General features: G+C 35.1%; 1 protein-coding gene across 3 annotated transcripts in view; it reads right to left on the bottom strand.

Moving 5' to 3' along the window:
- The window catches only part of CUL3 (cullin 3), an 82,646-nt gene that overhangs the window by 19,166 nt on the left and 44,903 nt on the right, over positions 1–18,577 (bottom strand). For all 3 annotated transcript variants that reach the window (XM_087819560.1, XM_087819561.1, XM_016197707.2), the window contains 4 exons: positions 4,958–5,118; positions 3,463–3,577; positions 1,885–2,113; positions 97–242 (listed from right to left, as the gene is read on the bottom strand). In XM_087819560.1, the coding sequence (XP_087675686.1) occupies positions 97–242; positions 1,885–2,113; positions 3,463–3,577; positions 4,958–5,118 (651 nt within the window). The remainder of the gene's footprint in view (positions 1–96; positions 243–1,884; positions 2,114–3,462; positions 3,578–4,957; positions 5,119–18,577) is intronic.

The following is an 18,577-nucleotide window of genomic DNA, read 5'->3' as shown; positions in this document are numbered from 1 at the left end:
AAATACATAATACATAGCATAGTAAAAGTGACCTTTTTAGCGCTTGTTAACATTAGTTTATTATAAACTTAAAGAGAATCTTCTGTATTTACTTACCTGGATATAATCAACGGGATTCTTTCCTTCACCTTCCTCAGAAACAAGGGCTTTCCCCTGCTCTCTCAAATAGGAGCTCATACACTCACACATTGTTTTCAAACCATTTGGCACACGACTAAACAACTTGTACATGCAAGCAAGGTCTGCAATCAGAAAGCAAACACAAATCAGCTACATTTAAGATTAAGAAAAAACCGCGAATCTCTGTTCATGCTTATTTGTGATACTTAAACTTATTTTGCCATTACAATCATTTAAGGACATGAAAAACTACTAAAAACCACCCCAGCAAAACAGAAAAAAAGGAAAAAACAGGCTAGTTAATGGTTATTATTAAAATTTATGATATGGGTTCCAGATGAGATGCTTTGAAAGCAGCAGTAAAATGTCTCAGCAATTTTAGTTTACATGGAAGAGAAGATGCACAAACAGCACAACAAAGCCATAAAAATGAAAACTACAATTTTTAGTTTCTGCATTATTTATTCTAAATAATTCTAATCTAGAACCTAGTATATTACTACAAATTGTATATCAAAAGGACAACTTTAATTATGGTGTAATTTTTAGTCAATGAAATAAAGAAAAAAATTTTTTAAACCAATTCAAGTCTTACAAACATTTTTAAACATGTCTATTCCAAAAGTTCAAATGATAAGCATGAAAACAAATAAAAAGAAACATGCTAGTATTATTTCATTACATATCATGGTAAAGTTCATGAAATTTATAGCATAAATTCCTATTCTTTAATATTTTCCTCAGAGCAGACTCCAGATTTCCCAGGTGATGTATTAAAGCCAGTACCTGTATTTTAGAAGTTGGTTTATCTCACTATCTTGTTTTTATTTAGAATGAAACTTTAGACACTGTCCATTTTTTATATCATTTTCTTTTTTCTTAAGTATTTCTTTTTTTTTTAAAATATATCTTTATTGATTTCAGAGAAAGGAAGGGAGAGGGAGGGAGAGATAGAAACATCAATGATGAGAGAGTCATTGATGGGCTGCAGCCCGCAACCCGGGCATGTGCCCTGACCAGGAATCGAACCCTGATAGCCTGGATCCTAGGTCGATGCTCAACTGCTGAGCCACGCCCGGCCGGGCTATATCATTTTCATCACAAAATTAAATGTAGAGTTGAAATACTGCTTTTCCGTATGTCTAGTGTTTCTTTGAACACTGTATAGGGAGACCATAGTGTCAGAATGATATAAGTTTTATAATCAAGAACTTTTGAAAAAAATGGAGTTAAAACAGCAGCTTCTAGATCAAAGGATGAGATTTTTTTTTTTTTCTGTCAAGTGCCAGAATAGTAAATATTTTAGATTTGTGAGGCACACATGGTCTCTATTGCTATTCAATTTTGCCACTGTACACAATTATCTCCCATAGGAAAGCCTACAAAAATTTTAAGATTGGAACTTCAAATTTTAAACGAATCACAAAAACTATAGGACAGTATGTGGGAATAGTCCAAACCCTCCAGCTTATAACACAAAAGTACAGGAATAGATGAGCTTTTTGGCCTCATCAATATTAAATTTATCTTTTGGGTTAAAGTGAGACGAAAGCTAGAAAAAAAGCCACTAAATTCATTAGAAACATCTAAAGTCCTCAATAAATGCAAAGCTTTACCATTAAATCCTATCAAAATAACAAATAAATTAATGACACACACAACTTCTTGAAAACTGACATTCGTAATCTATTTTGATTATAGGAAAACTTTAAAATATTATTGAGAACTTGGTTGAATTGTTTTTTTCCAGCTGCTAAGACTTACCTTCTGTCTTTCCATTTTTCAACATATGTACTAGCCCAGAATTCTCCATTTCTACTATAGTTTTCATGTGCTTGGAAATAAGTTCCCTCTCCACCACCTTTACAATTGGCTCTTCAGTTGATTTGTCAAGGCAGTGCATCACCCGTTCTATTTCTTCATTAATTCTAGCTTCTACTTTCTTTATGTATACTGAAGCACTGTTCTCTGCTAAAAATTTCTGACTTTCCATCTGCAAATAGGAAACATGATTCTTTAAAAACACAGAAGCAAAATGTGTTTCTGCTTCTAAGTAGGTTTCTATAGTGTTTATCATAAAGCGAACTAAGTCTCATAAGCACTATTAACATTTTATATAGTTTATTGCACATTCATACAGTTTGAGTTACACCCTTTAAAGCATCCCTTACAGAAGGCTAAATTCATACATTATCCTTGAGCAGTTTTTCAAATACTGCCGATGTACTCCCAAGAGCAGAAAAAGTAAACATATGCCAGCATCAAGCATCTGACTCCAAGTGAGAGTGGCAAATTCTTCTTTGATCTGTTTTAATGTAAAATTATGCCTAGAAAGAGTCATCATGTTTAGCATATAGTTTTGCTGGCATACTGCTAGTTACTAAAGTCGTCCTGCCACCCCCACTCCCAGTCTCAAAGGAGTATACAGATTGAATTTGGAAAAATAGAGCTTTTAAACAACTATTAATCATGTCTGCTAACACCAGCCTTATAGAAGTTCCACTACATTATAAATGTTAACCCAAATGATTTAAACCTATCTGAAAGTAGGATTAATGAATATATCTAAGAATTACATAATAAAAGACATGTTGATGAACTATATACAAATTTACCACCACTTCCTACTTTCCTAACAAAAAATAGTTTTAGTCCTTGAAAATAATCAAATTTCTGAGAGCAGACATTAACACACCAAACAAAAACCTTGGCGAGACCATCTTGATAAACCCTGGTTACCATTATTACCTTTTAAATGCTGTCTTACATTCGCCATGGTACTCGGTTATTGTTATCATCATTCAACATATAAATTAGTACTAGTTTAGCTTCACTTTCAGCAATGCAGTTGGTTTTGGGTTGTATATACTGCTGCACATTTCTATCAAGGTTGTACTTACTGACCTATGATTTCCCAATCAACAGTCTTCAAGACATATATGCACTACGTGGATCATGCGTATTTCTACATTTATTTCACTATTTATTTATATTACCAAAAGCCTGAATAGTGAAATTTCACTGGTGATGCACTGCCTATTAATTTGTAGTAAATAATTTGGAACATATAAATATAATAAAATGTTACAGCTATTTCTGAGTATGTTTTATAATATACAATTTAAAAAACAATGTATGTAAGTCCAAACTGTCTGATTTGTTTTCAGTAAATTCCTTCACTGGAATGTGAGAGTGTGGGGTAGGTACGCTGAAGGATATTGTTTGCATGCTATCCCCCAAAGGGCTTCAGCAAAAAAAGGTCAAAATGTTCAAATTAGTAACCACACTCAATAACTTCATGAACATCTTAAAAGAGCACTTATTTATATCTCCACTGATTACCTGAAAAAATTCTGCAGACATTTCCAAAAAAGGAGCCTCAAAATCCTCTTCATAGACTGACCGTCCTTCAAGACCTAAAATCATTAACATCTGGCACGCATTTCTTATTGCGCCTCTGTCAAAAGAAGTTAAACCACTTGAATATTAAATCGTATCAAAGATTCATACAAAAAATACAACAGAAATAGCTAGAATTTCCGAACGCTTTTTTTAATCAAAGTGACCAATCTCCCAGAAGCAGCATCGTTGTAACATGAGGTTTTAAAGTACTTTTAATTAGAAAGCATATCTTGACTGCACAGGTATGTAACTCAAGTTGTTCTCAGGCAGTGATAACGTAAACATTTGAAAGAATTATGTTTAAGGTGCCTAAATATTCCTGTGTATTTAAATACACAGAGAGAATAAAAAGGCTGCTTATCAGAAAGCAGGGAAGAGGAAAGGAGGCTGTGCTGTTTGAACATATAAATTTTGGTACCAAATGGCTTTTGGGCAATCCTGACCAAGCACCAAAGCGGACATAAAAAGAACTTTACAAGTCTTCAACTAATAGCTGCTTTGGATCGGGAAACAGAGAAATCAACCTTGCATGTGTTAAGCCACTATAGCTGGTGTCACAAAAATGGCACTAATATCGTGTCAGAAGGAACATGAGAACACAACAGTACAGCAGTTCGTCGTCTTTTTAGACTTGTTCAACGTTTTTCTTTAAATATGTTAAGAATGAAGGCTAGTAAGAGGGCACTAAAGAAAAAGACAAAGAAAAAAAATGTTATCACACAGCCAGAAAAAGAACAAAATGCCAGCATAAAAAATACATGAAAAATCAAAGGAAGATTACTGCTCACTGTACAGTCCCTGGGGCCAAGGCAGAAGAAATCTTGGAGAAAGGTCTAAAGGTGCGAGAGTACAAATTACGAAAAAATAACTTCTTAGATACTGGAAACTTTGGTTTGGGGATCCAGGAACACATCGATCTGGGCATCAAATATGCCCTAAGCACTGGTATCTCTGGCATGGAGTTCTATATGCTGGGCAGGCTAGGTTTTAGCATCGCAGAAAGAAACACAGGACAGGCTACATTGGGGCCCATCACAGAATCAGCAAAGAGGCGGCGGCCATGCGCTGGTTCCAGCAGAAGTATGATGGGATCACCCTTCCTGGCAAATAAATTCCCGTTTCTATCCAAAAGGCTAATAAAATATTTTCAGTGAAATGTAGTAAAAAAAAAAAAAAAAAAAAATCAAATGGGAAGACTAATGGCTGATTTGTGCTTTAAAAAAGTATATCAAATAAAAGCTTAAGATGGTCTCTTCTAAAAACAGAAGTGTGTCTTTAAGTTAATATCTATGTAATTTTGTTAACTGTGATGTTTTTGAAAATTTTCATAATGTGCTAGACAATCAAAATTTTATCTAATAAAAATCTGACAGTGAATTGGTTCTCAGGATATAACTGCTAAAAACCAAAACCCAATGAGTTAAAAGATGAATACCGATCTACAACTTCTCCTTTCCGCTCTCTTGCAATCATATCCAATAACGTTTGTCGTAGGTGATCCCTAATACACCCATAACGTACAACTTGATCTCGAAAAATAATTAATCCCAAATTGTAGACATTCTCCACATTATTTTGTTGTACATATACACGGTCCTGCAGTGAAAACAAAATCATATAAACATGAGTACAACTCTTGAGACATAATAACCATTGTAAGCTACAACAGTAAAGGAAATAAAATTCCAAAAGCAATCAATTTTTTAGGTGAGAAACACTTCTAACTACCATAAGCAACATAGAATTTTCTATTACCTCCTAAGTTATATAAAAGACTTTCCAATTTATAGTTGTTACTGAAACAAACAATGCCCATTTACCCCAAGAAAAAAGGAGAAAAGAAGGAAACACACACCCAGGGAGGGGCAAGGAAGCAGAAAGCAGAGGAGAAAGAGAGCCAGATGTTTCTTTCTCTCCAAAGCCATTCCATGCCCAAACATGGGTCTCACTTTATTAACTATTCTACTTGAAGATCATATTCTATGAATGAAAATTGAGAGCTGAATGAAATACAGATCCAAATGATGTGATTACTTAGTGGTAAATACTAAAAAAGGCTCTAAGGCTTATAATAATGGAGCAGCATCAAATATTACATAATTAAAACACCTCCGCAGTTACTGTCATTTCAAACAGATGACTTACCAGTAGTTACCTTTTCAATTTCTTACCAACATTGATTACAGGTGTCTCACTTTATGGAGCACAAGTAATCCAGAATTATTGGCTATAAAAGTCCTATTTTGGGCAGTATTTGAAAATCAGTCTTTACAGCAAAATACATAGAAATAACTACTGTTTTTAATTCACAGAAGGATTAGTAATAGAATTCATTCTTGTTCTTAAACACGATCACCCCAGGCTTTGGTGGGTCTGTGGACTTCCTAAAATTATAAAATTATTGTGTTTGTTCACACACAAGTACTTTGGAAACAAAGCCCTGAGCTTTCACCAGACTCTTAAAGGCATCTGTAATCCAAAAATAGTCAAGGCTCACTTCAAACTGTGGTATTTTAACTTTTTAAAAACATTTTAGATGGCTTTTATTTGTTGAAGTACTATAGTACTTAAATTTAGTAAATTTTAGAGGCTGTAAAGCAAAAACAAACAGATAATTTGTATCATTTCTTTTAAAAGGAGCATTGCCATTACAAGCAACATCAAACAAAACTACAAGCTGAACACGAACAGAAATTCTACCATATTAGCAATGCAATTACAATGATATTAACCTTCCAACCAATTTTTACTAAATTCTCTATGAGTAGCACTCTCTTCATATGATATCATTCCTCCAATCTTCTTTCATTTATCTTACAAAATGGTAAATACCTAATGGATACAAGGAAAGCTGCTCTTTTATTAGCATCATTGGTGCTCACATTTTTGAAGTCCTTACATCAACTTGAGTGAGTTCAAAATTTTCACTGATGACTTCTGACTTCTCGGACAAGTTCTCAGGCTTCACACTACCATCCTCAAGATCTTAAATTCCAAGATTCCTCCTGAACATGTCTCCTCCCTTTTGATGGCTCTGTTTCCTATGTACTGAAGCTACTCTTTACACGCATGCCTTCACGTCAAACCTCCCCTACTGCAATCCAGATTTTGGCTCACTTTTCAGTATAAAACAAGTTACACTTAAAAACTGGCATGAATCTAGTAATTTAAAAAGCAATGTTAATCCTTTTCATTATGAAAATAATCACTCCAATTACAGAATAAATTATTTATAAATTTGATTTTTACACCTCTGAATAGAAATTTTCTGTGGTAGAGAAAAGTACCATATATAGATTGAAGACATGGTAAAATAGAGAAACTATTAAATATGCATACACACACACCTGCATCTTAAACATTTTAATTTAAAATGTATAGCCCAGTCAGGTGTGGCTCAGCAGCTGAGCATCGACCTAGGATCCAGGAGATTGGGGTTTGATTCCAGGTCAGGGCACATGCCCAGGTTGAGGGCTTGACTCCCAGTTGGGGGAATGCAGGAGACAGCCAATCGATGAATCTCTCTCATTACTGATGTTTCTATCTCTCTCTCTCCCTTCCTCTCTCTGAAATCAGTAAAGATATATTTAAAAAATAATAAAATGTTAAAAAATATACATTGAGATATCAAGACTTTCTTTGAATGAGTCCTGTAATTAGAGTTCAATGTTGTCTTTCTTACACACACTCACACATATTTATTGCCTAACATTTCTCTTTTAAGTTTCATTAAGATGGAATATGAGTGAGCAATCTGAATATAAAATTCTCCTAGATTTTTACAATTTCCATACCAGTCTTTTATATTACCCACACCTAATTCAAGCCAATATTTAGCTATTTGCCTTTGTGAAGTCTTTCCAAAACATTTGATCTGGTTTGCCAAAGAACAGATTTTACTGGCTTATACATATTAAATTATGTAATAGCAACAAGAAGTACAACTGGCATAAACAGGTTTGAAAACAAGTACCACTGACTCTCAGTAAGCACAAAGCTCAACTGGTCAAGAGCAAATAGAGAAGATATACTGGGAAGTGAGGTGCAGTGAAAAAACTTTTTGTCAGTCAGGCTACTTCTCAGCTAAAATAGAAAGTACTAGTAACCTGGCAAGTACTGTAAGTTTCAACTGTACTACAGCTATAGGACATGATGCAAATCTTGTAGGGGAGATATATACATATAAATATAAACTTACTAATATTTATATTGTTAAGTAATAAACTCATTTTTAATTTAGACTAAGAAAAATGTCAAAAATTAGGCCAGATTTTATTGTTTTTGAAGAAAGGATACTACCTATAAGAATTACAAGACAAAAGGCACATATAATGTAATCTTCAGAGTAAATTAAGAGTGCTAGAGTGGTTTTTTTTAGTTGTCCCCCTTTTTTGGTTTTATTGCAGTATAATTTATATGCTATAAAATTCACTCCATTTAAGACTACAGCTCAGTAATTTATAGTAAATTTCTATAGCTGTGTAATCATTGCCACAATCCAGTCCTACACTATTTCCATTACCCCTCCCCGCCAAATCTTTCAAGCTGTTTACAGTCAATCCACACTTCCAGCACCCCCTTTCTCTTTCTATAAGTTTCTTTTCTTAGACATTTCATTAATTGAAACCATATAACGTGATCTTTGGTGTCTGATTTTTCACTAAGCATAAAGTTGCTGAGGTTCATCAATGCTATAACATGTCAGTATTTCATTCCTTGTTAGTGCTGAATAGTATTCCATTTTATGAATATGCCACATTTAACTTATTCTTTAATCAGCTGAGGGATATTTTGAGCCCCTTCTAGTTTCTGTCTACTATGACTAATAGTGCTATGAACATTAGGTAGACCTTTTTGTGGACATACACTTTCATTTTTCTTGGATAGAATTCTAGGAGTGGAAGTACTGAGTCATATGAAAAATGCCTGTTTTTCCTAAAGTGAAGTATCAATTATTATAAATTTTTGAATACGAAAGCACTAGATGTAAAGTTAGGAATTCTTCATATGCCCTCTGGCTTTACCATTAACTGGCTGTATGACGGTTAAAGTGTTTTGAGTAAATCATAGAACACTTAAGTCCATGGGAGGTGACTGTGGATGAGGGAGATACAAATGATGTAGCATAAAAGCTACATCTTTGTCCTTTAATGTGAGACTGTCAAGGTGTCATGACGATTATAATGAAATGACATATAATATTAACCCTGAATTTTTATTATAGATACATACCAGAAACAATAAAATAGAGAAGGGAAATCCCACAAACTTGAGTGTGGCTGTTTAAATTAGTAATACCAAATAGTCATTTACATTAAATGTCTAGTATGTATGATTAATTACCATCAAGCAAAATAAAAAGCTACACATGAGTACACCTGTGTGTTTATGTGTGCATAATTTAAACTGATATGCATATTCACAACATACTCACAATAAACTTATGATCTGCGCATGATATATAGGAAAAGCTTTGCTAAATGAACACGCTAAATCTCTGTTTACTGTTTATTAGCACTATCAGAAGAAATTCAGCCTGTGGGTAACCAATAGCATTCATAATAGATTCTAACAGGAACCTCTGTTAAAACACAAACTCAAAGTACAGATAAGGTAAAATCATCCCAAGAAAAAAATATTAAACAATAACCTAAAAATAGTATTTTAATCTCAGGCTTTTTAACCAAAATGTAGTCTGTATGAATCCACTATTAGTCATTTACCTATTGAAGAGGGCTCAGCAAAGATAGAAAGTTGGTGGCTGCTTCTTTTTGCCTTTTTAAGTCAAAATGTAGGCATTTTAAATATAAAATGTTCTGAAAAAACATGTTTGAAAGCCGAATGTCTGAGTCAAATATCAGATTCACTAAAGAGATGTGAGTTTCATCACCACAGAGATAAGCTACATTTTAAATCTTTAAATGTATGGTTCTCTCTCAGGGGTTGCTAACCTGAAGTGGGCAAGAACCTTCACAAGCTAGATGGACCGGAGGGGTGGGGAGGTCCTGGGGAGAGGTGGGGGTGCTGAGAAGGAGTAATCAGTGACAGAACCACTTCACTGTTCCTGTTTTCACAGACTGGGAAAAAGTCAGACTTCTGCATCTGATTTCATCTGTACAGTTAGCTTGATAAACCAACCTCGAAGTACTTATTTGTAATGCAACATCCACCTCACAATCTTATTCCATTTATTTCCACTTCTATCCTTGATAGAATAGCTCTTATAAGACCAACTTCCCTGCCAAAAACAACTATAAAAGCTAGATAAGAAATTAAGAAGTACCACTTGTTTAAAAGCATGAACTAGGGCAGGCAGGTAGGTGTCTAGGAGCTGAGGTAGAGAGAGCTACAGTCTTTCCTCCTCTGCTACAAGAAAAGGAAACCTCCGCCAGCAGATGTCCATGTAAAAGGGAACCTCCACCAGCTGATGTCAACGTAAACCCCTTTGGCAAATACCTACTCATGAACTAGGGCTCTGTCCTCAGTGGACAGGAGGACATCAGCCTACAAAGTGCTGGGCCTTAAAGATCACAGATATTACTACTAATACCATCTTGGAAAAGATTTACCTTTTCCTCTTAACTAATGCTTTACCAGGAAAACTAATCCATCAAGACACCTAAATATTTAATGTCTGACAGATGCAAGCATGCAAAAGTATTCTTAAAAGCGTCAAGATGCACTATGTAAAAATATAAATTTTATGAAAGATAAACCTGTGCAAAGTCGAGGAGTGACTTTGTAAGTGGGCTAATCAGCTTCATTACTCAGGGAATGGTATTAAATACAACACAAAACAAAAAAAATTGTTACGGAAGTTCAAAAAGTAACTTAAGTCTTTACTACTTAATTTACCTGCAAGAAATGGTTCAGCAAATATTTTTAATCAACAGTCATTATATGATAGAAAAGCAAAGTAGGATAAATGAATATTAGGCACAGTGGGCAATGGTACTCCCAATAAAAAAAAAATTATAAGCCTTTCACAGTATCCACTCATATCTAGTGCCTCATTGGACAATGTTTTCTTGCAAAATTAAACAAGTATTTGGGAAGCAAATTCTAAAACTAATCTATGGGTCACATTCAATTCTGAAAGTTAGTACTACAAATATAAATACAATAGTCCTCTGTCTTAAAGTTTAAGGGAGCTCTTCATAAAATTTTTGCTTCAAATACAAGTAATTCAGTACTTTCAAAACAACACTAATGAACCAAGGGCAGTTACGGAGTAGTCTGCATTCATCTATTCTTCCCTGCCTGGCCCCACGTGTGGTCGGTCAGTGGTAGCTATTTATTTAGGCAAAGGCCACTGTTAAAATTGTAGCCAATAGCTGTGAAAGTTGGTTTATCCAGCAACCTTAGAGCTGGCTAATCAAACTCTTAAGTTTTCATTTATTTTTTAAAAAGAGGATAGGAAAAGATGAATGTAAACAGCATTAAAAATCTTTATAAATACTGAACATCCATACTGCTCATACACTAGAGATAAACCCTAGGAAGTTAAACTTACTTAAAAAAACAAATAAGCAAATAATTCTCTGTAGCAAGTGGCTACTGTCTGTTAGAACATTTTTGAACTTGCTTTCCTAAGCCTAATCATGAGGCAATCATCAATCAACAAGTAATAAAGTGTTTTCAGAGTTCCCTTTCTAAACATGACTTAAGAAGGCTTAACACAATAAAGAAACAGAAAATTTAAAAACAACCACAAAAAACCCATAGTATAATTTTGCAGTAGAAACAAGTCTAATTAGCTCAAAATGTAAAGAACTGCCTCAGTATTTTCTCCTATGACAGTGGTTGACTATACTGCTGAAAGGGCACCAGCAAGGTATGAAATAGTAAACTGCACAGGAACAGGAACAGGAACATTTCTGGACTGAATTTCACTGTAAAGTGAATGAAAGAGAGAGAACATGGTGTCGAAAACCTGGCTTGAAAACAGCTTTGCAACTAAAGCTCCAAGTTCCCATCACTGTAAAATGGGTCACAAATCCTTCTCTCCAGCTTGTGAAAATTTTAAAAATAATGTAGTTATAAGAAATTCTATTTAAAAATAATTTAGGTTTATTTTAAGAACTGTCTCCTAGAATGTTTGACAAATCAAAACGGTCATGTTTCTCTAAAGCTGTATAAATCGCAGGAAATCATAAAAGCATTGTTTCCTGCCATCAGAGTATTACAACTTAATAGTCTGATGGTAGAAAAATTCCAGAACACCAGGAAAGAGAACCATGGAATAATCACTCTCGAAGTCCTGGATCAATAAGACTGATTATAAGATGTCTAGGAAAACAAGATGTGTATTAGAGAAGTGATATAATTCAGTGGTTAAGAGCATAAAGTTAAGGGCCAGACAGGCTGTTTCAATCCTCTCTGCCGTTTACTAGATGTGACCTTAAACATGTCAGCCTCCCATCTGTGAAATAACATTTACTCCAGATGCAGTTCACGCATTTCCACTTCTAAACGTGAAAGAATCGCTTTCTTAAGACCAACTCCTCTGTCAAGAACAACTATAAAAGCTGGATGAAAATAAAAAGCTATCACCGCACACCCATCAAGATGGCTACTACCAAAAAACAAAACAAAACAAAACACCACCACAGAAAATAACAAGTGTTGGGCAGGATACAGAGAAACTGAAGCTCCTAAGCAAAGCAGGGTCTTAAAGAAATATTTGCATATCTGTGTTTTAGCAGCACTATTCAAAATAACCAAAGGGTAAAACTACCCAAGCGTCCATGGACAGATGAACGGATAAGCAAAATGTGGAACGTACATACAACAGAATTATTATTCAGCCTTAAAAAGGAAGGGAATTCTGACACATGCTATAACACAGATGAACTTTGAGTCACAAAAGGACAAATACTCTAATTCTACTTAATGGTATCTAGAGCGGTCACATTTAGAGAGACACGAAACACACTGGTGGTGACCAGGGTCTGAAAGGGAGGGTGAATGGGGAGGCATGATGAAGTTCTGGAGATGGAGGGAAGCGACAGTTGCATGACAGTACGAATGCACTTAGTATCAATGAGCTGTTCACTCAGAAATAGTTAAGATAATTTTGTTACGTTTATTTGATAATAATTTTTTAAAAACCAACTATGTAAAAGCATCAAAGAGCAACAAAGGCAACCTGGAATTGTGGGGTCAAGATTCTGGAGAAAAAGCAAGTACACTGAGAAGAGCCCCACATGCCCCTTCATTCGTTCCCTTGGGTCATTTGTTGTCTTTGGAGGACTGGAAATAGCAGGACCAGCAGAAAGTCACAGGTGGGCTGGCTATCAAACAGCTAGGACTCAGGAAGGGCCAAAGGCTGAAGAGGAGAGAAATTCAAATAAGAACCAGAAATTCTGCAAACAATTTTCATCAAGAGGTTCACTGACACATTACCTAAGCATGGATGAGACACCGAAACACCAAACGGCAGCACTGGGAGGTAAGAGAGCTGAACAGAGACTCTCGGCAGACTCGCAGCGGTGAGGAGACAAAAGTTAGAATTCAAGGCATAGTAATGTGGAGAGCAAATCGCTAAACACCTCAGGCTTTTAGCTGAGACCCCAGAAAGGCTATTCCCTGTGAACAGAAATATGCCCTGGAAATGGAGGTAAACTAAAAACAGACCACTTTTAACATAGCCTAAAAGCTAGCTTCAATGAAATCATAATGATCTGCCCATACCGTGCCAGCTTGCCAAAAGACAATTGTATTTCCTTTAAGAAAGATAGTCTCCACATTCTTCATGTACAGTGTTGGCAAAATTACCAGGTTTGTTCCCCCACCAAAGTAAAACATCCCAGGATCAAATGTCTGAAAATCAAGGGGAAAAAGACCGAGGAAGTCAAAAGTATTCTAAGACTCATACTATGCACGAAGCAGCTGAAAACAAAAAAAACCTAATATAAAGTAAACTATAAATCAAGGATCTATGTTGTAATCCCTAAGATAACCACTAAAATAATTTTAAAAGAATATATAAATAACAGCTAAGGAGAAGGAGAATGGGACAATAAAACATACTTGATGCACCCAAAGAAGGCAAGAAAGCTGGGAAAATCAATAAAAAACACGACACAAGTAGGAAAAAATAGTGGGATGGCAGATTTAAACCCAAATGTATCAATAATTACATTAATGTAAATGAATTATATGCTTCAATTTAAAAACAAAGATTATCAGACGGGGTTAAAGGCATGTTACTGTGTGGTGCTTACAAGTGACACACCCTAAATATAAAGACACAGAAAGGCAAAAAGGAAAAGATGGAAAGAAATTTGCCATACAACCATTAATCAAAACAAAGCTCATTAAGTAATACAATACAAAGTAGACTTTAAGGCAAGAAGCATTACTAGAGAGAGAAAGAAGAATATTTCATAAAAATATAACAGAAAGACAAAACGATCTTAAATTTATATTCACTTTGTAACAAAACCTCTAAATATACAAACTAAAAGGAGAAATAGTGAAATCTACATTTATAATAAATGACATTTCTCAATAGCTGAGAGGACAAGCAGACAAAAAAATTTAGTTAAGATGTGAAAGACCCGAACATGGTAAATAGATTTGACCAAACTGTTATGTTTGCAACACTATCTAACAATTGCAGACTGAAAAACTGGAATTAACTGAAATTTAAAACTTTTCACCAAAGATAGCATTCATAGAGAAAGGCAAGCCCAGAATAGAAGACAATATTTCAGATACATATATTTGACAAAGAACATCTATCCAGAATATACAATGAACTTCTACAAATTATTTAAAAAAAAACCAAAAAGACAAACAAAAACCCCCCAGGAAACTCACCTTTTTAAAAAATGGGGGAAAAAAACTTGTGTACCTTTATTTTATATATCAACAAAAATATTTTCAAAAATTAGAAGACTTTCAAATTAATGTAGGGCTAGTGTTCCATCAAGTGGATAGATTAACTGCTAGGGCACCTGATTTTTAGGTGAGTTTCTAAGTATTACGATACTAATAGTTTTAAATAACTTCTAATGACAATTAGGAATCTAAATCTTTTCAATGAAAATTTTAATATTAGATTCAAAATTTTAAAAATGAGGAAAAAAATACAGAATACAAAAGATTTCCAATATGCTTTGATAGCTTATATCAGTGATTTTCAAGCAGTGTGCCGCAAGAAGTTTTAAAACATGCAATACCTATTTAGTCAGGGGCCATGACCTCTTTTGCCTTAGATTTTTAAATAAAAAATGACAACAGCCAACACAACATTAGCTATCCAGTGTGAATGAATCAAAATTATCTTTTTTTTGGTCAGATTGGCAAAATATGTATTTTTTGGTGTGCCGTAGAATTTTAGTAATGAGTTTACGTGTGCCATGAGATGAAAAAGGTTGAAAATTGCTGGCTTAGATCAGAGATGAAGTCACTGTTCTTAAGTTAGGTGAGGGAAGCAACCAGGGTTATCTGCCCAAACAAATGTCCATATCATGAAGTTTCCCAGTGATAGAAGAACTTGGAAAAAGGAAATGCAGTTTCTTAGAACAGGGCTTGATACATAATACACACTTGATGTATATTTGCTGAATGAATGAATTTATTCTCATAAGCACAAAGGTGGATGAATGTTAGCTCAACCCAGTAAATTACTATAAATTCTATTAAGCAGAGTCATTATAATTCTTTTGCAATGAGATGGAGACCATGAGCTTTGGAATATAACAAAGACTTCACTACTCCAGGAATGTAGTAACTGTGTGCTCTTAGCAGGTTAATCTCTTTAACTTCAGTTTATTCATTTGCAAAAGGGAGAATACGATACTTACCTGGAAGTTCAGGTATTTAAAACTTTTTGCACAGAAATATAGCCATGTAATAAATGGTACCTGTTGCTATGTATTCAGAAAAGTATTTTTCCTTTTTTGAATAAATAGAAATTTAACTGTTTTCCCAAACTACAATAAAAAATACTGTAAGGATTAAATACATTAATATACTTAAGGAGCTTAAAACAGTGCCTGGTACACACCAAGGGAGGTGACAGTGCTACCTGCTATTATAAGGAAGAGTACTGGGTAGACTCATAGGCACGAAAGTTTTTCCTCCCACCTTTCCTTACTTTGTTATACACTTTAATGAATCTGCTCCTCACTCTCACTGGATCTTTTGATCCCTCTACTGATCCCTAATATCTAATACTTCTATTTCCTAGGACCTTATGATTCACCTGCCTAATTATTAAAACAGTCCATGATCAGCCATTTCATTAAGGTTACTAATGAATGACCTTAGAAATCTCCCCCACACCCATTAAGGCAAATCCTATTAGTGGCTTTCCTGGTTTTGAACAGTTTTCTCTGAGACTGCTGAGAACCCCTTGGAAGAAGCACAAACCCTGCTGACTGCCTCCACTATACAAAATTTGTACCAACTCACCTAAACTATCCCCTCACAACTAGAGATGATCAATTTATTTGCAGATGGCTGATCCCAGCACAGGAGTTACTCCAAACTTTTCCCTTGTATTAGTTTCCTCCTTGCTGAACAAATTACCTCTTACAGTTCTAGACAAAAATCAGTTTCACTGGGCTAAAGTCAAGATGTCTGCCCGGCTGGTTCCTTCTGGAAGTTCTGAGTGCCGGGGGGGGGGGGGGGGGGGGGGCGCGGCGGCAGGGGTGGCACTTCCTTGCCTTTTTCAGCTTCTAGTGGCCATGAGCATTCCTTGGCTGTGGCCTTCCTCCATCCCTGAAGCATATCAATCCCATCTCTGCCTGTCAGCACACCACCTTCTCCTATGTCTCTGACCCTCCTGCAACCCTCTGATAAGAACCCTGTGATCCCTTTGGGCCCACCAGGATAATCTAGGACAATCTCCTCATCTCAAGATCTTTAACCTAATCACAGCTGCAAAGTGAGTGCCCTTTGCCTTTTAAGGTAACAATCTTTGGGTTCCAGAGGTTAGTCACGGACACATCTGGGGGAACATTATTCAGCTTACCACATTCCTCAACACCTCACATTCCTGCCACCCTAAACCAGCGATCTTCAACCTTTATCTCATGGCACACGCAAACTAATTACTAAAATTCTGCAGCACACCAAGAAATGTATTTTTTGCCAATCTGACCAAAAAAAAGTATAATTTTGATTAATTCACACCAGATGGCTATTGTTGGGTTGGCTGTTGTCATTTTTAAATTTGACAATCTAAGGGAAAAGAGGTCAGTGCTCCTGACTAAATAGGTATCGTATGTTTTAAAATACCACGTGGACCAGTTGAAAATCGCTGCACTAAACTGACAGTCCCACTTTCTACTTTAGTAGGAAGGCCAGAAGAGTTGCTCAGGTCCTCTCCATGTTGCTGTACATTCCACCTCACCTCTATCCATCCTTAATGACATTGCAAATACCTCAAAGAAGCACTGGTCCTCCTTTCCCCGGTTAACTTTCCCATGATTTTTAATTTATAGCCTCTAATCTTTAAGACTAACCAGCAATACTACTGTATCTTTGCTGTTTGTAAAAATGATTAGAAATACAGACAAATTTGAGTAAAAACATGGAAGTGCCTTTGAAACTCACCATAGTTTTAGGCAGAAAATTTCTGTATTAACTTTCTATTAACCTATATATATCATGATAGAAAATGCTTTCCTCTTTCCTTTAGCATTAATTCTAATTGCTCAAAGTAGCCTAACAGAATACTATCCAAAATTTAATTTCACCCTGATGTTGTACAATGTTTAATGGGGAAAAATAAAGTGAATAGTAATTTATACTTATGGATTATACCAATAATTAAAGCTATTAAATAACCTATATTCAACAACTTTCTCCGTAAAATACTTACAATTTTCCCCAATCATTAATCTTTTAAACAATTAAAACTGAAAATAAAGCTTATACTGAGCAACTCCAAACCAATCTTAAAAGTTCAACATCTTAACTGTTCTTTAAAAAAAGAATGAATTAAAAATAACTAATTTAAGTAAAACAGAGATTATAAACTCAATTTATTGCCTTCAGGGGCTAAATAGGTAATGTAAGTCTCAAACATTAGGAAGAGCTGGCTGGAGTGGCAGAAACTAGAGGTCATGTGTCCCATGTGAAGGCATCATAAACTTTTCTTTTTGAAACACTTAAACCTGCCAAACAACAAAGTTATATGGGACAAATTTTGACGAATGACTGCTTCCATGTAACCGGTGAATACATTTTCATTTTCAGGAGTTAGTGTCCCATGGTATCTACACATTGAAGCTTGTGCATAATATTTTAGTTACACACATCTCTTTACTAAAGTAAAGTCAGCTAGCCGAGTAGGTGGTTGGTAGGTAGGTAGGGAGAAGGTGGGAATGGGAAAGAAGGTGAAGGGATTAGCCAAAGAATATATATGCATGACATATAGACACAGACAACAGTGTGGTGATGGCCAGACGGAAAGGATGGCAGGGACAGGGTGGAAGCAGGCAAAGGGGGAGAAAATGGGAACATGTGTAATAGTATCAACAATAAAAATAAAGTTAAAAAATAAAATACTAAATAAAAGCACTCATTCAATTAAGCCCAGAATACTGCAGATAAAAAGTAAAAATAAAGAGAAAGAATTCTACTTTGTGAAGCATGAAGATATCTCATTAATACTTTAATTTTGGAATCTAAAAAAACATATTTTTAATAAGCATTTTCTTTTTAAATGCTTTTTAAAAAGCAAAATTTATTTAAAAATCTATGTATATTAATTCATCAGAGGTATATGTAAGTGCCTACTTTGTGCAAGGAACTCTGCTAGGTGCTGGAGACAGTGTGGTGACAGAGACACTGGACCCTCATAAAGTTCAGTCTAATCGGGAAACAAGGCACTAAGCAGCTGTTAATGAATGTGATAAATACTGCAAAGAAACAGTACTGGGTATGATCAGAGCAACTGTGGCCAGCAGGCAGAATATACAGCATGGGTCAGGGAAAGCTTTCCAGAAAATTTAAGCTAAGTTCTAAAGGATAAGTAGGATCAAATCACATAAAGAGAAACGTTCTATAAACATTTCCAGACAGAAGACATGTGTGA

This window comes from Miniopterus natalensis, chromosome 8, assembly GCF_054644295.1.
Source record: "Miniopterus natalensis isolate mMinNat1 chromosome 8, mMinNat1.hap1, whole genome shotgun sequence".
Lineage (NCBI taxonomy): Eukaryota > Metazoa > Chordata > Mammalia > Chiroptera > Miniopteridae > Miniopterus > Miniopterus natalensis.
This window is presented reverse-complemented; position numbering and strand designations above follow the sequence as displayed.